Genomic DNA, 24,918 nt, shown 5'->3' on the forward strand with positions numbered 1-24,918 from the left:
TAAAAGTGGACGGCACCATTCCCTGATTTGGAGCACTGGACCGTGTAAGAGTAGGGAAGGTTAGCTGAGTAGGAGGTGCTCATTCATCTACTCTCCAAGCCACAGCATCAGTGTCAGCTCGTGCCTGGGTAGCATGTGTCAGCTCGTGCCTGGGTAGCATGTGTCAGCTCGTGCCTGGGTAGCATGTGTCAGCTCGTGCCTGGTTAGCATGTGTCGGCTCGTGCCTGGGTAGCATGTGTTAGCTCATACCTGGTTAAGCATGTATCAGCTCGTGCCTGGTTAGTATGTGTCAGCTCGTGCCTGGTTAGCATGTGTCGGCTCGTGCCTGGGTAGCATGTGTCAGCTCATGCCTGGTTAGCATGTGTCGGCTCGTGCCTGGGTAGCATGTGTTAGGCTCTGGGTTCAATCCCCAGCATCAAGAATGAATGGAGATGAATGAATGAATGAATGAATGAACGAATTAGTGAGTGAATCAAGCTCCTCGCTGTGATTTGGATATTGTTTTGAGTTCACATGTTGGGAGTTTAGTCTCCAGGAGTGGAAGTGGTAAGAAAGCTGAGGTCACTGGGGGAGCAGCACTGGGAAGGGATGGTGGTGACAATGGTGGGGGCCTTGAGCGCCTGTGAGTCAGGGCAAGCATGAGACTGAACTGCTCTCTGGCATGTTGACTGGCAATGTGATGCCCCACTGGCATGTTCTGTTGCAGCCTACCAAGAGATCTAGCAGACCCGAGTTGATGCTGGTGCCCTGCCCTTGAACCCCAGAACTTGTGAGATCTTTTTCTCAAAGATGAGCTGTGTTATCAGGCTAAGAAAAATACCAAATGCTACACCCAGTCAGACCCATCTCCTACCTGTCTCCTGGCTATTTCCATTCTTTTTGTTTTTTGGGTTATTTTTTTTTGGGGGGGGTCTCTGTGTAACAACCCTAGGTGTCTTGGAACTAGCTCTTGTAGACCAGGCTGGCTTTGAACTCACAGAGATCTGCCTGCCTCTGCCTCCCAAGTTCTGGGATTAAAGGAGTGCACCACCACCGCCTGGCTCCTTTCCATCCTTTCTATTCCCAGCTTTGGCCTTTGATCTTTTTACTGAATGACTAAGATTCTGTTTGGATCTGGACTGTCTTTCAAAGGTTCCCGTGTTGAGATTGACTCTCATTCATGGTGTTGATGTGGGATTTCCCTCTGTACACTGTGAATATGATTGGTTAATTAATAAAGAAAACTGCCTTGGCCTGTTGATAGGGCAGAACTTAGCTAGGCAGGGAAAACTAAACTGAATGCTGGGAGAAAGAAGGGCTACATAGCTTCTCCCTAAGCTTAGGGAGAAGCTATGTAGCCCTGCCAGAGACAGACGCCCAAAATTTTACCAGGTGAGCCACAGCTACATGGAGATACACAGATTAATAGAAATGGGTTAAATTAAGATGTAAGAGTTAGCCAATAAGAAGCAGAGCTAATGGGCCAAGCACTGCATATTTATATACATATATATTTAAATAATATAGTTTTTGTGTGATTATTTTGGTTCTGAGCAGCTAGGTTGAACAAGCAGTTCCCCACCCCACCCCCAACATGGTGTTAGGAGGAGGTAGTGAAAACGTGGGGTGGGAGAAGCTAGGCTACTGGGGGCGTGCCTTGGAAGCAAGCGTGACACTAGGATGTCACACTAAAGTAGCTAAAAATGTGGAACGTTTTCTCATGGGTCTGTGATGTGACTTAAATTTCTTGGACTTTTGGTCTCACAGCAATGCATGAGCCTGTTGTTTTTCTCCTCTGTGGTGGAGTCACACTGCTATACGGTACTATGGCAGCTCTAATTGTTGACTTGGTACAAGCTAGGACAACCTGGGAACAGAGCCTTGGTGAAGGACTGTCTAGATCATCTTGGCTATGAGCATGTCTGGGATTATTTTGGCTGCTTTAATTGGTGAGGGAAGGCACAGCCTAAAAGTGGACGGCACCATTCCCTGATTTGGAGCACTGGACCGTGTAAGAGTAGGGAAGGTTAGCTGAGTAGGAGGTGCTCATTCATCTACTCTCTCTCCCTGAGTTTTCGCCTTGACTTCTCACTATTGTGCTAAACCCACCCTCCACCTGCCGGCATTTTGTCATACATATACACATCATACGCAAATGCATCTTCAGAGGCATGTAGTTCAGCCAGTCATACACTTGATAAAAGGCGCTTTTCGTTTTATTTAATGCCATTTCTTTAAAAATATTGCCTCGTTAACTAGACTGTGGAATCCTGAAGAGGAGAAACTCTATTACATACATTTGTTATCTTAGTGGATTAAAAGGCTGGACCGGGGACCTCTGAAACCCTTCCCAACGGCTGAATCAATGATAATTATGATTATGGGCAAAGACATGGAACTCGTCCACGAAGGGTTTCCCAGAAAAATGTAATCAAATCACTTAGATGAAACTTACGTGAATAATCTTTTCCAGTGGCACAGGGCAGATAAGTTTAGTACATGGTAAACAAAAATATGCTTATGAAATTTCATTCTGAGTGCATTAGGGGAAGGGGCTGTGTTGTTAACCTGCAAGCGATGACTACTCTTAGGACAGTGCATGGGAAGTTGTGGCTGTGTTTATTCTTTTCCAGGGTGCATGGGTTGTCTGCCTGACATGGTCACCTGGTTATTCTTCAGACAGGGCTACTAGGGTTTCCATGCTGCTTTTCTGGAGTAGTTAATGTCTTGGGGGCATGGTCTTCAGAGTGATGGAGTTGACATGGCAGATTCTTCAAGATAGGTAGGTGGCCGACTCGACCCTAGCAGAGGGTAACTAAGTGATGGGAGAAACATCTTTGGAAGGAATTAACGTGGGCCTTTAGGGACTGAATCAGTTTCCACAAGAATGGGTTGTTGCGAGGATCCTGACACCTCCCCATAGTTCTTCAAAATTGGTCTCATTTGTACATCTGCCTTCCTGCTGCAGGAGATCCTTCAGCCAGTAGCCATTAAATTACCCGCCCACTTGGGCTTGGCCTCTTATATTATAAATGCTGATGTAAAGTGTGAGCTCTCTCTTCTGGCTGCTGGATTCGATTGCTGTTCCCCCTTCCAGCAGAGGACTGTGATCTGTGAGTCTACCCCTAAATAAATAACCCTCTAGTACACCCAGTTCTGAGCTAGCATGAGATTTCTTTTTAGCATCCATCATCACCATCCTTTCTGCAACTCCTGCCCTGGGTTAACACCCTCCATGAGCTCCACATTGAAGTTAGGCAAAAGCTAGTGATACACTCAAACCCCTGGAAATGTGAGCTAAATAAAATTATCTTCCTTATAAGTTAACAACCATCAGGTACTTTGTTATAGAAACAGAAAACAGGAGCAGACAGAATTCATTTAAATTAAATTTTAGAAGATTATGCCCCTAATAGTTTTGTGCAGGCAATCTTTGAATTTCTAATTTTATTCCAAGTTCTCGTCAAATGAAGCCACATTTTCTGTCTCAGCAGATTAGAGATTTACTTTGAAAATGAGAGAAAAATAATAAAGACTGTACTTTAAGGGCAAAACATGTGATCGTTCTACATTTGGAAGAAGAACTAGGCTCAATGCAAAGCAAATAAATGATTCAGAGCTAGCAAGATAGCTATACACAGAAGGGGTTAATCTGCATGCCTGCAAATGGCTCCTGGGAGAGAGTTTTGGGAACAAGAACACCTGTCAGAGGTGAGAAGAGGTGGTTTCTGAAGGATTTGGGTCAGGGGCAGATGAGATTGGTATAACAAAATGTCCACATCTCCTTGGTAAAACTCACTAGGGGCTTTTGTTAAACCATGTTGGTTACTTGATATCTTCCAGAAGAAAAATCAAACATTGGTCTGGGAGTTTCTAAAATAAAGAATCTATTGATTCCTTCTTAGGGAGATTTAGGAAGCCCTGGAGTTTGGAGGACTTCTGCTAATGTCCTAACCCTACTGTTCTGTTGGTGTCCCAGAGTCTACTGGTCTACCTCTCGATACTTTCAACAAATGGATGAACCTCTCAAAATAATGTTATGCCAGTAGAGAAATATTAGCTAATCACAGTTCCTCCTGCAAGAATCTTTGAAAATGGTTTTCTCTAATCAGGCAGTGTCTGAAGTTTACTATAAATTAATCTATATTTAGCCATTTAATTTTCATTGTGGGTTGAAGTGGACATGGTGTGAACTCGGCCACTGAAATTAAGCATGCCTATGAGATCAGGAAGAGGTCCTAGGGAACATGCTGGTGGCTGCAGGGGACGTGGCAGACTTGCCCCCTGAGGGCTCTTATTGAAAATGATTCTGGCTCCAGCCTCTCAATAGCTCTGAGCTTCACTGGAGCAGCTACTGCCATCCTGACTGGAAGAGGTCTAGGCCAACCTGCTGAGGGACTTCGTGCAACAAACCTTACAAGTGATCACTGGTCTTTTAATTTCCTAGCAACAGAAAAGGGGAAATAGGGTCTTCCAGAATTAACTTTTAGATGAGTTTTTATGTAATTAATAGCAGTATTTCCCAGAGAGTAGCAAATAGACCTGTCTCAACTACTTTCTGCTGGAGAAAATGGGACATTCCAACTAATGACCCCGGAGTCCCTACAGAGGCAACCGGCACACCAGATGTTAATCTGTAACCACGCTGGGGGCCTCTCTCAGTGGGATGTTGAGGCAGCTAAAGCAAGTTCTTGTCACATTGAGTCATGTTAAAATGCAGATTTGCTGCTGGAAAACCAGCATGAGGTCTGAGGTCATGCATGTCTAACCTCCTAGGTCAGTGGTTGCCAACCTTCCTAATGCTGTGACCCTTTACTCTGGTTCATCATGTGGCGGTGGCCCTCAATCATAAAATTATTTTGTTTCTACTTCATAGCTGTAATTTTGCTCCTGTTATGCTATGAGTTGTAGTGCAAATATCTGATGTGTGACACACAGGCTGAGAACTGTCCTGTGATGTTGTGGTGATGCTGTGGATCACTCTTCACGTAGCAGAGTCTGGGTGAATGATTTAAAATTCCAGACGATCCTCAATGAGGTCTCCAGAGGCACGGAAGGGAGGAGAATAAATAAGTCTACATAACGGGAACTGTAGATATGTCTCAGCGGTTGAGAGCGTATATTGATCTCGCCGAGGTCCTAAGTTCGGTTCCAGTGTCCATGCCCAGCAGCTCATAACCATCTATAACTCCAGCTCCATGAGGATCTGACCCCCTCTGCTGCCCTCCATGGATAACTGTCCTCACACCCCCCCCCCACATAAACACACATGCACACACATAGTTAGAAATAAAGCTAAGTCTTCAAAGGAAGAAATCTAGAAAGGGAAGAGCAAGTCTGAGAGGGGTGTGGTATGGAGCTCCACAGCCCTGTCTAGGTCACCGAGAAGGAGACATGAGAGTCAGTAGCATGAACCGCACATGAGGCCAACACAGGCCCATGGGAACAGTCACGCCTTCTGTCTCCAGTTGTATGAAGAATGACTGAGAAGCTGGGGGATCCATGGTTCCACATGCAGAAAGTGATGTCACTGAACTGATGTCTGATTTGGGCATCAGGAGTTTTAAGGACTCCCTAAGTGGTTCTGATGTGCACACCAAGATGGCTGTCTGCTTTCAGGAGGGAGGGTGATCTCAGAGGATCCCCCTCAAGCAGCCAATGTGAGATAGGACTTCACGGGTAATCACTGGCGAAGCCAAGTGCATTTGTTTTTTACGTACCTCAAGAGAACCACACAGGAAGGTGTATTAGGATTAGCTAAAGGACCAGAATTGATTGGGTGAATGTATATTATATATACCATAGTATGTATGCTATATAATCATATTATATCATATATATCCTCTAAACTATATTGTAAACTAAATATAGTATATATACTAAACCATATTTTTTTTTCAAGACAGAGTTTCTCAGTCTGGAACTCACTCTGTAGACCAAGCTGGCTTTAAACTTATAGAGAACCACCTGCCTCTGCCTCCCGAGTGCTAAGATTGAAGGCCTGTGCCACCACTGCCCAACCACTATATATATATATATATATATACTATATAAATAGATATAGAGTATATGTATATACTATATAAGAGCCAGTCTAATAAATCCCCTTTTAATATATATAATATAAAATATATGAAAATAATATACAAGATACATGCTATAAAGTATATAATAGATGCTATACAGTATTCAATTATATAATCATATACAATTATGTTATATGTAATTATCATATACTATGATTATACACCAAACGCATGATATAATAATACATATACAATATATTAAATACAATATATTGCATATACTATATAGTATATATCATGTGCCATACATTATATATCATGTATTGCACACACACATAGAAGTATGTATGGGGATTTATTTGACTGGCTCCTAGGAGGTGGCTCAGGTAGTCCGCAATGGCTGTCTCTAAACCACATTGGGACTACTGAAACACTCAGCCTCATGGACCCAGCAAATATCAGAGTCTCAGCCTCCCCATCTTCAGACAGCCTCCTCTGTCCACAGAGCTGCAATAGGCATCTCTGTTTTTCTAGTCCGTGTCCTTTTGGTGGACAACAGCTGGGAAAGGCTTCTGGCTTCTGGCTTTCACAGACTTGTTATTAGACAGGCCAGCAAGGTGACCATCTCTGATCATGTCAGCGGGGTCCTTTTGGTTTACACACTTCAGACATTTGCATGTGGACAGCTGTAAGGGCCTTTATTCTGCTACACATGCACTGCCGTCTTCACTTCCTCCCTGCACTCTGACTGTCTACAGATAGGTGGCGCCACTGATCCACAGACAGCTCCTGCTTGCCTACTGCTTCACTGTCTGTGACTGGACATCTCCAAGGCTGCAAAGATGACACAGGAGGTGTAGCCCAAGTCACACCCCATCAAAGAGGTAGCTGCTGTAAACCTCAGGGCAAAGGCACACTTATTTTTAAATGAAGAAAACTAGCATTTTGCTGTATTCCAAAACCATTTTTTTTTTCTATTTTGAGGCACTAGTGTTGGCAATGAAGTCCAAGAGAACATGCATATTTCCTTTCCATTTACGGGATTGAAATGAACAATTATCAGAAGGCTAGGGATCGGGTAGCTCCCTGTGGATGTAGACTGAGCTACAAAGCAGGCTTCCTGCTGTTTGCAGTCACCCTGGCTGTTGGATTTCATCTATAGCAATTAGCTCTGACTGGGCTTTCCTCGGTTCGTGCCCCCCTTGGTATTAAGTTCAATCACACTCCCGTCAAGTTGTATAATTTTAATTTTAGAATACACGTGCAAGTCAGGGCCTTGACCTTTGACCTCGGGTTCCAGCACTGAGTCTCTGCCTTTGGGCTGGTGGGAAGCATCAGTCATGAATAGTTTCCCTGGTGGATGAGCAAGTCTCCCTTTGAAGTCTATCTTGTTTGACATTTGGGGGATTATCCCGTCTGATATTTGCCCTCTTCCCCTGGTTGCGCATTTAGTGGGTGTTCTTAGGAAAGCCATGTGGGATTTCTGAGTCTGCACCAAATGCCACCTGTCCTCGTGGAGGCTTGGGAGGATGACTGTGGGAGGAATGTCATGGTTGCTGACAGGTGTCACAGTCGTGGGTTATGAACTCTGCAGGCAGAGAACAGGGGAGAGAGAACATGCTAGTGCTGTGGAGGGCCAGACCTTCTGTCAGGCGGGACCACAGGAAAGAAGGCGGCCAGTGTGAGGTGAAACATTGAAGAAGCAGATTCAAGAGGAGAATGGACAATGAGAGAGAGAGAGAGAGAGAGAGAGAGAGAGAGAGAGAGAGAGAGAGAGATATTGGAGGAGGGGGAGGATGAAGGGAAAGGAATGGAGGAAAGGAGGGAGGAAGGGAGGGAAGGAGGGAGGGAGAGAGAGTGAGAGGAGGGAGAGGGAGGGAGAGAGCGAGCAAAAACAGTTACACATCAGTTTTGTGAGCACACCACAACACTTCGCTAGGGCTACCCGTGGGTCTGCTCTTGGTGCCCAAGGAAACTTTCAGTTAGGACTCCCGAAGAATCAAATACCTTGCCTTCCACAGATTTATACATCCAGGGCTTTTGCTTCTTACTTCCCCTTACTACTTGGCATAAGTCTTTGAAGTTCTTAATTTAATTTTTGCAGAGTCTAAATCTAAAAGTCTGAATTCTGAGTCTGCTGTCCTGAGGAACTCCTCCAAGGGAGCTGCGTGGAGCGGCAAGAGTGGACATGGAGGTGGGAGCCTGAGAGGTGGAGACATTTAGTCACTGGGTTTCCTCAGGTTCCTCTCAACCTCCACCCCCTCCTCTGCAGTTGTTCTTGACGGGGTAGGCATTTCTTAGGAAAAGCCTGGAGATTTCACGACACTATGGCAAGGCAAAATCAGGAGCCTTTAGGCTCCATGATTCCAAGATAAAGGGATGATTTTAGCTTTGTGTGAGCAGAGTGGGGCAGTTAGTTTTACCAGAGGGATCCATAGTAAAACACATAGCAAATGTCTGGGTGTGCCTTGACAGGGGGTGTTCCCAGAGAATATCGGTATGTGGGTATGAACTGACTTAGGGAGACCCAGCCAGGGTGTGTTATTGGTTGGGGCAGATGAGGTTGGGATGAAATGGAAAAGCAGAGAAAGGGGTGGCAGGATTTCTGGATGTTTAGTAAAGATGCTCACTGTGCATCCTAGGATTTGGTCCCTAGGACCATGTTGGAAGAATCGAGGACCAACTCTTGCAGGTTGTGTTTTGACTTCCACCCACGTGCCGTGGCATGTGTTTGCCTGCATCTTCTTTCTCTCTTTCACACACATAAATAACAAATAAATAAAGTCTTCAAGCAGAAGGGGCTGGTGTCTACTCTTTCATGAGGTGCATTTTTCTGCTATTGCTATTGTCTGTGGATGCCAGCTTCTTCCGTGTTTGCCTATGGACTCGAACCAGCAGCTCTCTGGGAGGCATTCAAACATTTGGCCTCAGATGGAGTCGCTATCATTGGTTTCTCTGGCTCTCAGGCTGCTGCTTCTTGACAGGAGTAGTAACCAACTTCTTTGGTTCTTCAGCGTGCCAACAGCTTCTGTGGGACTATCTAGGCTCTAATTGTGTAAGCCAATCAAATAAACCGAGTCAGACAATCCTATTTCCTGCTGGTTTCGTTCCTCTGGAGACCCCCAACTCACACAGAAGGCAATTGGACCTGGTGAGAATCCCCAGGCTGTGAGGGGAATCAGATTCCCAACCGGACAAGCTTTTCCTTTTTCAAAGTCACAGCCCAGTCTGTCCAGTCTCTTAGCCACTCCCTTTTTCCATCTGCACTAACGCTACTTAGTGATGAAGAATTGAGGAGAGATGGGAGGTGGGATCATTGTGCACCTGCAATGAAGAGCAATTTCAGCTGGATAACGTGACCCCCTTCAACCCTGTCAGGACGCCCTCCATTTGGTTGCTCTCAGTCCACAGCGGCTGTCCAGCCCTGGCAGCCCTTCATTTCATCATGGATCACGGCTAATAGGGTCTCGGGACTGCAAGCAAGAAGCAGCAATGGGCTGGCCTGCTAGCCCGGCGTTCATTTATTGTCTATCTTCTGAGGCAGCCGTTGAATTATACAATGCTAGGGCTAGCGGAGCCCTAATAAATCATCCGCTGACCCCATATTTTACAGGTGTCAGCATTTACATGGAGAGGTTAAGTGCTTGCATCAGGTCCCCCAGTGAGGCTAAGGTCAGAACTCAGGTCCCCGTCAGCCAGTTCACCAGGCGCTCCTCCACACCCTGCTATGGGCAAGGCGAAGATGACAGATTGGCTTATATGGGCATTAAAATGGAAAGATAGACACACATTTGCCCTAAATGATTTAAATTAAACAATAAGCACCCCAGACGGAGAAAAGGCAGGCACCGGGCAGTGTTTAGAGAGTGAAACTGGAAAGCAAGGATGCAAACGCTTTCTTCCAAATGATGATTGTGTTCGGGAAACACAGGAGAATGTTGCAGGAGGGGCTGTGTTTCTTTGCTTTGTGTTACTATATCATAATGCTACAGACTGGGTGTCTTATTAGGAAAATAATTGTATTTCTTGTATTTCTGGTGGTTAAAGACCCCATTTCTGGGGAAGGTTTAGTGCTCTGCCCTCCCATAGCAGACGGTGGGAGGCAGGAGCAAGGGCAAGGAGAGCCAGAGGCATTTTCATAACAAAGCCGCTACCTTCTTGATAACTGACGTGGTCCCTTGATTATGACGCGAGTCCGTTGCACCTCACACCACTATAGCTCTGAGAGTGAAGCTGCCAATCATAAACTCTGGGGCCACATTCGTGCCTCAGCAGGCTGGAAGGACCTTCTATGGATTTTGCTTCCCTGATATATTTATTATTTAATTCTCATTCTTACCAACACCCAACATCTGGGGCCATTCTTCTTTTTCCCTTGACCTATTCATATCACACCGGAAACCCAGGTACGGCCAGCTTTTTACCCAGCTATTGTTGACACAAGCTTTGACTCCTCCACTAAAACTGACTAGACCATCTGGCACTAAATACTGCTATTGGCTCTTTGTAGGAAGGCTGGCCCCGTGCTTGCTGTCTTCAAAAGTAACATAGGAGAGGAAATGGGGGTGATGTTTTGAGAACAAGAGAACAATAACGAAAAAGCCACTTTTTTTGTTTTGCTGTTGTTGGTCCCCACCCCCCCACCCCCGATTTCAAGTCAAAACCTCACAAGGTGACAGGACACTGATTGGTGACTTAGCAGCAACTGATTATCTCTGACTGATCCCATTTGCACGTGCCAGTTAGCCAAGCTCCTAACCTCCCTGTCAGAAATAGAAGATGGGAATAAATGTATTAGACTTGAGTTCTAAAAATGTACTTGTTATAAGTTATTTGGAAAGGAAAGCATTTTCACTTCTTTTTCTAGTAACTCAAAGAAAAAGCTGCTAACACCTCCGTATGACATCCGTAACTATAGTGCTGCCCCAGGTCGCCCCCGGGCTGTTTGCCAGCTAGGGAACGTATGGAGGTATCGGAACGTTGGAATGCTCCTAATTTTCAGAAGGAATGGCCACGCGGTCAGCGGAGCTGTGAAGCAAGAGAGCCGAACTCTGTGTTTCTTTTCAGTTCCGAGGGCTAGGTGATAGGTTTGCGTGGAAGAAATGCCTCATGGGTACGTGAAGCCCCTTTGTGGATAGCATGATCATGACCTTGCCCCTCATAGCTGTGTGAAATGTGCTTACAAATGGGAAATTTATGCCTGCTTTTTCTTTTGATGGTGATCAGCCATGTATCTGTAATCTGTTGTAAGGAGGACCCCTTCCATACCTAAACTAAGATTGAGTTATTATTCCAAATTCAGGGGAAAGAAGGTTGAGTTTGGAATGTTGCTATGGCCCCTTAAATCTTACCCTTAATGAAATAATTAGATGAATCGGGGCCAGTAGTCTCCATGTTCAAGACTGGTGGAGGATCCCCCTCTCTACTACGGAACTCTCTGTCACCCAGTGGACAGTGTAGAAAAGAGAACACACAACCTCGATCTCCGTGGCAGCTGGCGTCTTACCTTCAGGTAAGTGTAGCCAAGGTCGCAGCCGCTCAGACAAATGTTTTCACAGTCAAGGCTAAAAGGCAACTTAGCTTTCGTCGTCTAGAGATAGAGAGACTGGTGGTAGCATAACTAGGTTATTCGTTACTTGCACCCAACACTCTTGATTCCTACAAATAGTACTCTCTGCATCAACCATAAGTGCCAATGGCATTTACTCCCAAGCATGTATCTTTAGCCTTTTCTTCCCTTTGGGAAGGCTCATATTTCTTCAGTGGCGGATGGATCGCTTCTATTGTTGGTTTTTTAATTACATTTGCATTAGAGAAGACAATGAACGAGAGCTTCCGGACACATTGATATTTGTGGTTGAAGTTAGCTGTGCAGTGCCACTGGCAAACCGGGCTCAGAGCATTAGCTGCACTTACCCGTACTGAACAACACCCATGAGGGGACCATCAGGGCCAACGTCAAGAGCCTGGACAACGTCTGCTAAGAACTGCTTCTGGATCTGGAAGCGGCGCTTGCCGATGTTGGCGCTCCCGTCAATTAAGAAGGACAAGTCAACTCTGCAGTCTGTGGGATGGAAAAAGATGCTGTGATTCTGTTTGGGTCTGAGGGCTTCTATCTGGGCATCTTCTCTCTGTGTGTTCCCGCCTAAGGCTTGCACGGCTCCCTTCTAGGCATCTTGTGGCTTTCGTTCGTTACAAGCCCAGAGAATCCACTGAGAAGAAAGTGAAAAGAGGTAGAATAGGTGCAAACTCCATTTCCCCGAGGACCAGGGTCCTTGGATCCCCGGGCTTGTTCTTGTTTCTACACCTGCTTTAAAATTCTACGGCTCAGTCACCACTGTAGACTTCAGAAGACAGTGACACCCAACGTCACTTGGGAAGAGCCTCAAGATGGATTCCCAGGCTCAGACCACAGAAGTGCAAACGCCTAGAAGCCATGGGAAGAAGGCTCAGTCGGTAAGGGTGTTGCTGAGCATGCATGAGGAACTGAGTTGGGATCCCCAGCATCCAAATGAAAAGCTGGGTGTGGCTGTGTAGATGCCTGTGCTGCGTGGGATAGAGCCAGGATGATGTTGGAGCCTGCCAGGCAGCCGGGCTAGGCCAAACAGCGATCCCTAGGCTCAGTGAGAGACCCTGTCTGCCTGTCTAAGGGAATGAGGTGGAGAACAACAGAGCAGGTTCATGGCATCATGCACGTGGTGCGGGTGCCTGCACAGACATGTGTGCTTAACCCCACATCCCTCACACGCATGCCAACACAAGCAAGGAAGTACAGACTCGTAGACGTGAGAGTTTGCCATGAGCAAGTGTCAAGAACTTGTGGTCTTTTATTCTCACCCTTCGTGAAATATGTGGGGTGCGAAAGAACCCACAAGGCCAGAATGGAAGGGGTGGGGATAGGAATTATAGAGTTAGGAATAGATAGAATGTTTCTCACTTCCCTAGGTGAAAGAGTGGAGGAAATTATCCACATACATTTGTAAGACAGTTTTACTACTTTGCTGAATCCCTCCCCGTTTCTATTGTGAAAGAGTAGGGTAGATAGATGTTCAGGGATAGAATGTCTGATCTCCTCAAATAAACCAGTGTTCCCTTGTCCCCTGGGGTTGGGGTCTAAGGAACACAGAGTTTGCCTGAATCCCCAGGCACAATGAAACCATATATACATTTTGTTTCTGTATATATATGTATATGTGTATGAATGATACATATATTGGAAGTATTTATGTGATACACATTCATTGTCATAAATTAAATTATAAATAGTTTATATAAATTTATAATTTAAACTATATATAGTATATTATTTATATATATTATGCATTAAACCATATACATTCATATGTAAACCATATATAGTTTAATTCATAGTTACCCACACCAAGAGACTAATAATAACTAATAACAAAGCAGAATAATTACAAGAATATACTATATTCAAAATTTAGGGTTATTTACTTCTGGAACTTTCTATTTAATATTTTCAGATTGCAGGTGACGACAGGTAATCGAAACTGCGGAAAAGGAAGATGTGCTGTTTGAGATGGTTGTGAGAAAGGTGGCATGGATGGTGGGGCTGTAAGTTAGTTTCCGCTTTCAGTGCTAATCGGGCTAACAAAACAGTATTTGTTACCCTCTGCCGTGGGTGCTGACCCAGTATGATAAAACTAACGGTTCATTGCTGAGCTGAGGACCTTATTGGGAGTCCATATAGCCTTAAGATTAATAAAAAGCGAATGAGGAATGAATTATTGAATGATTGCATTTGAGGAGACAAGAGTATTTTTGAAAAAAAAAACACTTTTACAGAGAACCTGAAGAATAAAGAATTTTGATCTGGAGCATCCGAGAACACCTGAGGGCCAGCACCCCCTTGTGGTTGAGGGAAAAACTGCGCAGACAAGCCTGCATGTTCCTAATGGCTGCCGTGTTCTCTATAAAGGACACATGGTTTCTTTGGGGCTGGCGTTGCTTGCCCTCCACTAACAAAGGCCCCACAGACAAGAAGAGACTGTTGAAAATGCCAAGTGCTTGTGAGCTAACAAAGTTGGAGGCAACACTGAATAGAACGAGTTAGTAATGAGTGAAGATGCAGAATTGGTGGATGGAGAAAAGTTGAGTGGAAGAACGCGCTGAAGTAGCTGCTGAAATCAGAGGAGGTCTTGGGGCGACCAGAGGGATGCTTGTCTCCCTCTGCTCCATCTTTCTGTGTAGCAAATCTCACAGCCTTTTGCCCCAAGTGCTTTCTAGTCTTCCCTATCTAGCTGGCTTTCTCCTAAGTTGCCTATATTCTAAGCGAAACCCTGAGATAAAGATAAAAGGAAACAAAGCAATCCAACCAAATGTGGTTTAAAGAATCTTCTAAAGACAGGGGTGAAACAGAAGACAGGCAGAATTGCTATGTCACTCCCAAATGGCCAACGGGTGTTTTTCTAGGTCTTGCCTTGCAATGTGAATTATCGCCAGCAGGTGGCAGTAATGTTCTTCAGGGCTTTCGGTCCACTAACAGTTTTCCGGAAACATGAATGGACTCCTGGGATCCACTCAGAGGTACAGAATCCGTTTTGCCTTTAAAGAGGACCCTCGAGTTTGAGAAGCACTCAGAATAAAGGTTTTCCTTCAAGACACCAGCAAATTAGTTCAACGTAGCCTTTTAAGATAGAGGAAAACCGATTCTAGGAAGGAGTAACGGGTTTCCCCGGTTCACTTATTTTCAACGAAAACAGTACACGGCTTTGGTAGCATCTGTTTTGGTTCCTCAAGAACAGTTCTTACTCATTTCTTACATCTTGAGCTATGTTCAGGAACAACGTGTTCATTTTTACAGCAAGCAATTTGTCCGGTTCGTTCTCTTGGACCTCTGTCTGGTCTGACTGCTGACGGCTGATGCAGAAGTCACCTATGTTAGGTCTCCCAGGATTTTTTTTTTTAAATTATTTAATCCTCTCTGGGACCAAACACCAGGTCTTACTGTACATCCTAGGCAATCACTCTATTACTGAAGCAAAAGCCCCTGCCTCCAAACTCACAGGATGTTTTAATAGCTGCTCTTCTGCCTCAAGGAATATACAGGATAAGACCCAGCGGGCTTCTTCTGCAGAAATGACAGCATGCTGATGTGAAGATGACGTCAGTACTGACGGGTACTCAGCCTTAGTGTCTTATCCGTGGTCACAGGGAAGGTTCAGGTTGAGGGAGAAAGGTCAGGTGTAGTGTCTACGGGAATCAATTTTTCTTAGTTCTGCAGTACAGTTCCGTGTTTTACAATTCTATAGATGAACTCATGTTTTGTGCTATACAATACATATAATATAAGGTCCATATTTTGTAACCTTGGATAATATCAGAGCCACGCACAGGTCACGGGTGCTTATGCAGTTCCCACAAAATATCTGTGAGCCACTCTCAAGGGCCACAAGTAGCTTTGGCTCTGGACTCAGTAGGTTTGGGGTGCGGGCTCTGCCTCTACATTTGTTCCAAGTTCCCAGGGCAACTTGCTGATGCTCTTGGTCCCCTGACCTTACTGCAGTAGCAAGTCTAGTGAGAAACTGGTGCAGTAGGTAGTAGGCAAGAGATAGGCATGGTTAGTCTAAAACACACCACAGGCATTTCTTACAGCAGGGTTGGGACAGATGCTGTGCAACCACTTAAGGGCATTTACAAGTGCTTTCTTTTGCTATGTTGGAAGATAGGACCCTCCCTGTGTTCCCTAGCCCCTCCTTTGTGGTATTCCTGGGTGTCTTCTCCCCTGCCTAGTGTCGCTCATCGTGTCTGGGTCCTCTCTCTCCACAGCTCATCTACACCACATTCATTGCTCCACAGTGTAGTCTGTGCTTTGAGCCACAGTTAATCTCCCAACTCGGAACTTTTTATTTTTTAAATTCTGAAGCGTTTTAATATCCACTTAACATTCCTTTTCTTTTCATTGTGATTAAGAATGACACACGCTGTCACCTTGTCTCCAACTCTGAATCTCTGACTGGGCTGTCCCCTCCCATCCAAGCCTCAGATCTTGCTGTTGGACTGAATCTCTCATAGCAAATGACAGACATAGACAGTCTCCTGTCCCCAAGCCTGCTTCATCCTGCATTCTTCAGCACAGTTCCATCTATCCAGTTGCACAAGTATTTTTTAAAAAAATTAAATGACATCTATGTGTTTACTTAGTGTAGGGAGGCAGGGGGAGGAGAGCACACACACACAACTGTTGGGAATTGCCTTTTTCTTTCCCCCATGGATAGATAGAGCCCAGGACATTAGGCTTAGCAGAAGGCGCCTTTACCGGCTAAGTTGCCTGCGGATGCCATTTCTAACTGTCTTACCCTGCTCCGGCCCTCGAGTCCTGCGGATGTCATGTTTAACTGTCTTACCCCACTCCAATCCTATGGATTCTTCCTTTTCTATATTTCTTGTATCTGCCTATTTCTCTCATTTCTGGTTCTAGCTCCAAGCTCTAGCTTCCCTTACCTCCGCGGTACCCCTGCCCCTGCCAACCAGCCTGGCAATCCTTTTCATCCGCCTCGCTCCCCCACCCTTTCCCATTCATCACCCTGTTGCCATAGTGACATTAAAAAGGACTCAATCCTCTTCCCCCACATGCAGATACTTTAAATCCTTCAGAAGCTCTCCATTCTCTTTAGAACAGCGACAGAAGATAGGGAAGAAATAGATCTGTGGTAGGGGAGAAGTCGGTCCCAAGGGAAGGGAGTAGGGAGGGGAGAGAGCGCTAATCAGATGCTAAAACCATCCTGGCTTTCTGGCTGCCAGCTAACTCACTTGGATCTCCCTGGGGCACTAGCTCCGAAGACTGTGTGTTGAACTCTTCTTCGGGCACAGATCCTGGAAAGAGAAGTTAAAGTTGTTGTGACTTCCAAGCATAGGAACACCTGGCCTTATTTCAGAGAAGGGGACAGAGTGGACATTCATAGCCGGCTTGGCTCATAGCAACCTCTTTTCCCTCCTGGCCCCATCCTGAGAAAAGTAAGTCCTGACAGCATGCCCAAGAGTACTCTGTTGGATGCTCGGAGGACCTTGATCTGCTCTCGTTTGAACTCGTTCTATCTAAGGCCTGGTTTATTTATGCGAAAACATTACAGGCACGCCGGAGTACATTATTATCTCTAAAATTCTGAAACTGTGGAGGTCAGGAAATGAGTCTGACTTGTTCAGACCCCTACTACGCTCAGCACACTTAGGTCCTTGGCCAAATTTTGGTGATACAGGCACTGAGCAAAGATGAGTTAGACACGTGCAGGGCGATCTAGAGAAGGCTGTGTGTGTGCCAGAGTGGAGCACAGCTTGGACAGAAGAGCAGGGCAGACAGGGTCTCGGCCCCAGCACTCTGAGGCTAGGGCCAGAGGTACAGGATGCTTGGAAAGGCTGTGTGGACGTGGGGCTTCAGCTGGGTGGGGGTGCGGTGTCTGGTGAGGGCTATGGACGCAGAGTGCGATGATAAGCCACAGACACAGTCAGTGTGCGTTCTGTTGGGACGGCTGCGACCATTGGGATGCTCAGAGGCAGTGAATACGTGCAGGAAGCACGTCTCCCTGTTTTCAGTATGCCTGGCAGTTCTGGAAATTTCTGGCAGTGGAGGCAGGTGTGAGGTTCTGTCCTCCCTTGCTTTTGTTGTTGTATTGAGTGTCCTCCTCCTCCTCCTTTTTTTTTTTTCAGTTTGCAAAGCACATGACTTCATCTTCCCCCCGAAAGGTCAGCCAGCTTGCCCTGCTTCCTCACATCATTGGAAAGTTTGTTTCTGGTGCTTCTACAGTGTTTCTCAGCCAGAAGCCTCCCAGGGACACATCTCAAAGCTCTACATTGTGGGGGGGGGGTTGAGGGGGAGCAAGTTCAGAGGTTTGACCTTCCTATCCCTGTCTCCCCTTGCCAGAAAAATCTTGCTTCCTCCCAAGAACAAGAACACTTTGTTAGAAGGTCAGGCATTTAATGTGGTAAACACACACCACACACACACACACACACACACACACACACACACACACACACACACACTGATGAGAATGAAAAACCCCAAACCATTTTCTTTTAACTTTCTTGTTTGTTTGTTTGTTTGTTTTGTAGATAGGGTCCTACTATGGAGCCTTGGCTGGTCTGGAGATCACTATGTAGACCATCCTGGCCTCAGACTCACAAGAGATTCACCTGCCTCAGCCTCCTAAGCACTGGGACTGAAGGTGTGCACCACCACCAGGCAGCCCTCCTGAATACCACTTTCAAAGGGGACTGAATTAGGGAACAACTGTGCACGCTGCCGGAAGAAATGAGGGTCTAAGCCCATCTCACTGGGAACTCATTTCCGCCAGCCTTCGCCTTCCTGTTTCCTCTCTCCCTTTTGAAGAACCAGTATCACCCTGCACATCCCTTGGTAAGTCTGAATGGGCCCAAACCAGGACCTGAAGGTCCCAGGAGGAAGCTTTTAAACAGCTGGGCCGCCTGAGCCACCAGCTGGACTGTTAGGCCATCCTCGTTCTCCGGGGGGGGGGGGGGGGGCATCTCTGTCTGGACAGGCTCAAGAGACCAAATGGATACTTACCTGAATCTAAAAGGACTGGTCCAGGCTTCCACAGGTCCGTCTCCCCTGAATTTCCGGAAAAAGAAATAAAGTTACTAAAACTGATCCAGGATACGGTCTGAAGGGAAGTGCTAGGATGTTGCTTCCCGGTCTCCCAGGCAGAGAGTCCAGCGGTGGAAGACGGGATCAGGATTTTGGAGGAAGCAGTACGAAATCCTAGTGATGTTCCTTCTACACGGAGCTCTTAAAACCAAAGACGCGTGCTTTGTTCCCTCTTCACCAAGGGACACAGGCCTAAAAGGAATCCCCGACTCCCAAAAAGCTCATCCAGCCAAAAACAGCCCAACATACTTCTGTAGGGTCCCTGCTGCGTTAGTGGCCTGTTGGTGCTTTGATACTTCTAGATATACCAAGAACGTGGAATTGCTTTCCTTGTTAGGCATCTGAAGTATTTTGAGTTAAAAAATTTCCCCACTGTTCCAGTCATCTATCTATCTTTCCACCCACCGATTCACCCATACTTATTAACCATTCAATATACACCCAATACCATTTAAATTACACCCATTCCACCTGCTTGGCTTATATTCCAAATTGGCCTTCTCTGCCAGTTTCTGAGTTTCCTCTCCTTTCATGCCTCAGAGCAAAGAAGCATGGCCCTTGGGTTCTAGGGCACAAACATGCTGTGAAGTAGAAAGGGTGGTGGAGAGGGGGGATTTTTATCCAATACACTCTGTTCTTATTTGGGAAATCTGGAAGGTCAGGAGGGGCTCAGAGGCAGTGCAAGCATGTTGGGAAGCCTCACAACACAAAACGGCTTATTTCTCTATCTGCCCCCTGCCCCAGCCTCATGCCCTTCCCAGAGGTCTCGAGGGCATGAGAAGTTTTTGTCCTCTAGAGACTGTCTCTTCTGCTGAGGTTGGAACTACTAAGTCACTCAAGTGTGACTTAGTATCTTTTTCTTCATGTAATGAAGCCAGGGCGTTTTTAAAAAGGTTAAACTTCTATGTATGTCCTTGAGGGGTAAGACCTATATTAACCTGGTGTGGGCATCACTGGTTCTGAGTGAGTCAGAAGCACCCTCTCCCAGCTTTGACTAGGTTGAATGGGGTTGTTGCCATCACCAAGACCTTCAAAACTATCCTTAAATGTTGTTACTCTACCCTTATCACTCCAGTGCCACCTGCTGGTGAAAATCAGCACCGCACTATTTTCCTTTCTGAAAAGATACTGGTCGCTTCTCTGGTTTTCCCCCAAAATTCTTACAATGCTATTTTATTTTAAGTACTTAAAACTTCCCTCAGCATGAGGGCTACAATGATGAACACATTATGGCTTTTGTGACCCCAGGTTCTTAATTTTGTCCCTAAAGCCTGTCCATCAATGCTACTCTTGTCTCGCTTGGGACAAATCTGAACAAAATTCTCATTTATTTAATAGCCAGGGCCTGAAAAATATTTGGACAGCTGAGACTTGGTGTGCTTTGGACCTGGCGGTAGTGAGAAGTAAATGTTTCAAAGGACATTTGTGTTCAGGTGTCAGAAAGGGACAGGATGGCCCAGGAAGAAAGAAGTCAGAAGACCATCCCTCAGAGGCTGCCAAGAAGAGACAGGGCATGCCTCACTCACCGTGTCCACAGTTCACCTGCAGCCTTCTCCTGTGACGTCATGAGGAATTATCCTGGCCTGACTCCCACAGGGAAAGTCAGAGGAGCCTCTCTGAATAGTGTAAGGCTCTCAACAAAGCACACAGTCCCTCTGAAGAGTGGAAGGCTCTCCACAAAATGGGGAATTATTCTGATGACAGTATTTGTTTGGCCATCCCACAAAGTTAGATCTAAGGGAAGTATTCTCTTCTGAGTGAATTCCAGTAGGAAGAACACCCAGGAACCACCTATGTTTACCCAGAGCTCGCTCAATGGCAGTCAGAACCACTTTGAAAGTAGTAATTAACATTAAACCGAATTAGGTACACCTCTGACCCCATTTTGCACACGAGAAAACTGGAACACACACACACACACATACACACACACACACACACCTACACACAAAATTGCCTTGGTTGAACTTTGAGCCCAGGCCAGTAGGCTCCTGAGACTGAGTTTTAATCTTTCTTTATACACCCATCTATCCATCCATCCATCCATCCATCCATCCATCCATCCATCCAAATATCCACACATCAGTCCATCCATCCATCCGTCCGTCCGTCCGTCCGTCCATCCATCCACCCATCTATCCATCCCAACATCCACACATTAGTCCATCCATCCATCCATCCATCCATCCATCCATCCATCCATCCATCCACCATCTATCCATCCATTCAAACATCCACACATCTAATTGCACCACAGAAAAGCTTGGCCTGGCACTGTCATCTGTCACTCCTGCTAATGTGGTTAAGTCATCAAAAAGACCAGAGATAATGATCCTGCTTCTCCGACTCAATGTGGTACTGAGGCAGCTTTCAGAGCCTGCTGTTACCCTGAACATCTGGAAGTCACTAGCGTAGGACCTGAGAGGGAGCTGCAACTTACAGCCATTGGACCTATAAAGCTTTATGGGCCCGAAGTCCAGGTGGCCTGACAGTCCCCAAGTTTCTCCCTGGTGAGTCCTTGGTGTGCTTTGAGGAGGAAGTAGAAGTTTGGCTGTGAGCAGGCCCCCAGAGCTGGGTGATGCTAGTGGCTTCCTGTCCCCTTTCCTGGTTGTGTGTCCCTAGGGCAAGAGGGCGGCACACTTTCCTCAGGCTTTCTCTTGATGTACCCACACAGGAAGAGAACAGAGGCCAGCAGCTGTGCCCAAGGCCTTGGCACGCCAGCAGCCTGCTGCAAAGTCACTTTTAGAAACCACTGGGGACATTTGCTAGCCCTGGGCATGAGTTAATGCCAACAAGGCATCAATGGCCCCAGGTTTACAAATGGGATGCCCTCCAATACACACTGAGAGTTATTTATTTGGGACCTGGAAACCTTTTTTTTTTTCTTTCTTTCATGGAAACACTAATTCTGTGCTTAGGTTTCCAGGCCGGAGAAGCTTATTTGACTCAAACAGAGCCCAGGAGGCCACACTTGATATTCTTACCTGGGTACACATACTCAAGTATGCATAGTCAGGACTCAGGTGACCTGCTTATTCTAGAAGCAACAGAACAGAAGATGTGAGGGACTTGAGAGTTACAGGCTCAGTAGGACAGGAGTCAACTGTGAGGCAGAGCTTGCCCGGTTGGGGCCAGCACTATTTTCAAGTGAGCAGTAATTCTCAGACACAAGCACTGGGTTCTGTTCCGGGTGCAATGTTCTACCATGCACTACCAAGTGACAGAAGGACCCACTGCAGGAATGGGAGAAATTAATCCTCAAAACAACGAGACGTTAGGTTGAGGTTTGAAGACTTGAAAGTGTCTCTTGAGTTGACGCTCAGCTTTCCTCTGGTTACTGAGGACTTCAAAAAGCTTTTGTTTGGGTAGAGAATCATTTAGAAGGGCCTTCGACCAGATGCATTTCATGCGACTTGTTGTAACTCCAGGATCTAACAGTTTTAGGGCTGAGAAACTGGGCAGCTTGCCTGACAAGTGTGAGCCCACTGGAAGTGAGAGGAGGTGGAAACCTACCAACTCCAGGTGTACTCACCTGCCTTTATTAGGTGTGCCCCCAGTCACCCCCCCCCACTCCCAGCAGGATCTTCTCTGAGATTTTGTAGCTATCCATTTCTGTGAGTCTTTCCCAGGCAAGGACATGCTGAGAGTTCTTTCAGGGGAGGGGCAGTTTGAGTGACTCATGCCAGTTGTGGGAATGATAGCTTTCCAGCTTCCTTTCTGTTGCTATGCTACAATACTCTGACCAAAAGCAACTCTTGGGAGGAAAGAATTCGCTTATCTTACACTTTCTAGCTATAGACTGTCGTCGAGGGAAGTCAGGGTAGGAACTCAAGTGGGAACTTGAAGGCAGAAACCTTGGAAGAACGGTGCTTGCTGGCTTGCTTCTAGCTTCCTTCCGCTTAGCTAGCTGTCTTATAGCCCAGGACTACAAGACTAGGGAACAGTGCTGCCCATGGTAGGCAGGGACCTCCTACATCAATTAAAAATCAAGACACCCTCCTACAGACAAGCTCACAGGTAATCTGCTCCCGGCACTCCTTCAGCTGAGATGCTCAGGTGAGTCCAGGATGGGTCAAGCTGACAGTTAAAGCCAAGGAGGGTGACGGGTGAGAGGAAAAGAGCTGCAGAAACGGACAGAACGTGGGCTTAAAAGGGGGCTAAAGACGTGAAAGAGACGGGAGAGGAAGTAGAAAGCCATGGAACAAAAGAACTGGAAGATGGTTTGGTTAGAAAAACAGGAACGAGACCAGATGCATGTAGTAGGACAGAATCTCAGATCAACCCAAAGGTGGTCAGACAGTAGAAAGGAGACGGGAGCCGTTGACCGGGAACGTGGCCTTGTTGCCAGCCACCCCCAGTGCACGGCTGATTCTCGGTATTTACACTTTATCCCAGAGGCCATTCTGAGGAGATTGCTTAGTGCGGACTCCCTGGAGGGGACATAAGATAGTATAAGTCCTTGGGTTTCCAACTTGATAAAAAAAAAAAAAAACCCTTTTTGTCTTGTTGAGAGCAGACTAAACAAAGATAGTTCTTGAAGGTCGAAATGTCTTGGCATGCCAAACTCTGCTGACCCGGCATTGAGCTGGAGAAAGCAAGGGTGACCATGGAAATGCATTTCTAGGGTCATAACTAGAAGCAGCAAGTGGCTTGCCTAGGCTGACCCCTGCTCCTGTAGGCTTCTAGGCATCTTTGGGGACCGCTGGGCATTCTACAGGCTCAGCAGATGTACACTCAACCAGCAGCTACTTTCTTCTTTTATTTTGTCCCCTGCTGAGAATGGCTCTGGTTCAGACAGTTTCTGCAGTCTGGGTGTGGGGCCCACAGATGTGAGCTTGTCCCCACCTAGGGTAAAGGGCAGAGAGTTTTGAGCGTGTTTTTGCTCTTTCAAAGTTGTTGACAATAGGTGTGGCCACAGACAAGCAATCCTGACCTAGGGTCTGGTTAATTAGTATTTGGTGTGTAGAGGTGGATTCGCTCCACCTTGCTGTTCCTGCTCCTTCAAAGGAGATTGCCAGGGTTCCGGGGAGTAGCTGCCTGCAGGATACTGGGTCTATTCCTTATATCTTGTTGATGAAGTCTGTTGCCTCCCCGCTCCCCTTTCGCAGTGAAGTGTTTGTGTGGAGGATTCACGGTGGTTCACTATTCACTGAATTTCCCTCCCAATGCTGTCCTGTGTTTCTGCCTTTTATCTCTCTCACATCTCTGTTACTTTTGCTCAATAATTCTAATCCTCACGCTCCTACCCTGGAACATGCAAATTTCATTGAGGCTGAGCCCCAGCATCTGTGCTTGGCTCCACCATGAGGGGTGGGGACTGCAGAGGAGGCGGAAATCTGGGCCACGGGAACAAGAGGATAGAATGCTCCATGGCTTGGTCAGTTCTGGCTCTGAAGCCAAGACTACAGAGCATACATGGGCAAAGGTGTCACTGTGCGGTTCATCCTGATGGGGGTGGGAGGGATGGGGACTAGATCTTTCTCTCTTGTCAGGTATCAAACAAAACAGAAGCTGTGGGGCTGACAAAGTGGCTTAATGGTCAGGAGCGCCCATCGTTCTTGACGAGGAACGGGGTGGAGGGATTCAATTCGGCTTCTGTGGCAGCACCAAGTCATCGAAGTCAGCGAAGAGACAGGAGCCCGGCTGGATGTCGCAATTCAGAAGCACATTCCTGGGAGAAAATGCATTTCTCTCCCCACAAGCACAACAGACATCTCCAAGCAAGAGGCGCTCTGCCCTTTCTCGGGAGATGATAAAGATTTCCCTTGATCTTTGGAATGAGTTTCCCTAAGCAGGAACTTCAGAGAGTATCTGTTTTCAGGCTTCTGAGAGCCTCGTTACTGAATCCTTAGGAATTGCTATCTAAACCTGTACGAAATTGCCTCTGGGAAAGGAAGACAGGGCAAAGGCCTGGGTTACTTGCCATCTTCCTTACTTCCTGTACAGGTTTCCTCACAGGTTTGGACCTGAGGGCTGGGCATTTTGTTGGCCCAACTGGTTTAAGGCTCTACTTGCTCCAAATCCTAACGGGGAGGACTTGGGTAGTTAGTACCACGTGGAGTAGCAATGAAGACGACGCTGGAGCTCTCCCCTGGACGGGAGCCAGGACTGTGTCGGCTGCTCTAGTAGGCGGTGGGGGACCACAGGCCTGAAATCGCAGCTGGACTGGTCAGAGCATGAACGGGAACCTGGCTGTTCTCAGTCTTTCCGTGAGTCAACCTAGCAAGCCCGGACCAAGGTCAGAACCCAGGCAAGGCCCCAGCGCTGTCTGAGCCTGCCCTGGAG

At 46.5% G+C, this 24,918-nt stretch overlaps 1 protein-coding gene across 1 annotated transcript in view; it reads right to left on the reverse strand.

Annotated features, from left to right (window-relative positions):
- Window positions 1-24,918, reverse strand: part of Vit (vitrin) — a 120,280-nt gene that overhangs the window by 16,280 nt on the left and 79,082 nt on the right. Inside the window, exons 8-10 of the mRNA XM_005360782.3 lie at window positions 18,553-18,597; window positions 16,782-16,844; window positions 11,922-12,069 (exon numbers count right to left, since the gene is read on the reverse strand). Of these exons, the coding sequence (XP_005360839.1) occupies window positions 11,922-12,069; window positions 16,782-16,844; window positions 18,553-18,597 (256 nt within the window). The remainder of the gene's footprint in view (window positions 1-11,921; window positions 12,070-16,781; window positions 16,845-18,552; window positions 18,598-24,918) is intronic.

This window comes from Microtus ochrogaster, linkage group LG3, assembly GCF_000317375.1.
Source record: "Microtus ochrogaster isolate Prairie Vole_2 linkage group LG3, MicOch1.0, whole genome shotgun sequence".
Classification (NCBI taxonomy): domain Eukaryota; kingdom Metazoa; phylum Chordata; class Mammalia; order Rodentia; family Cricetidae; genus Microtus; species Microtus ochrogaster.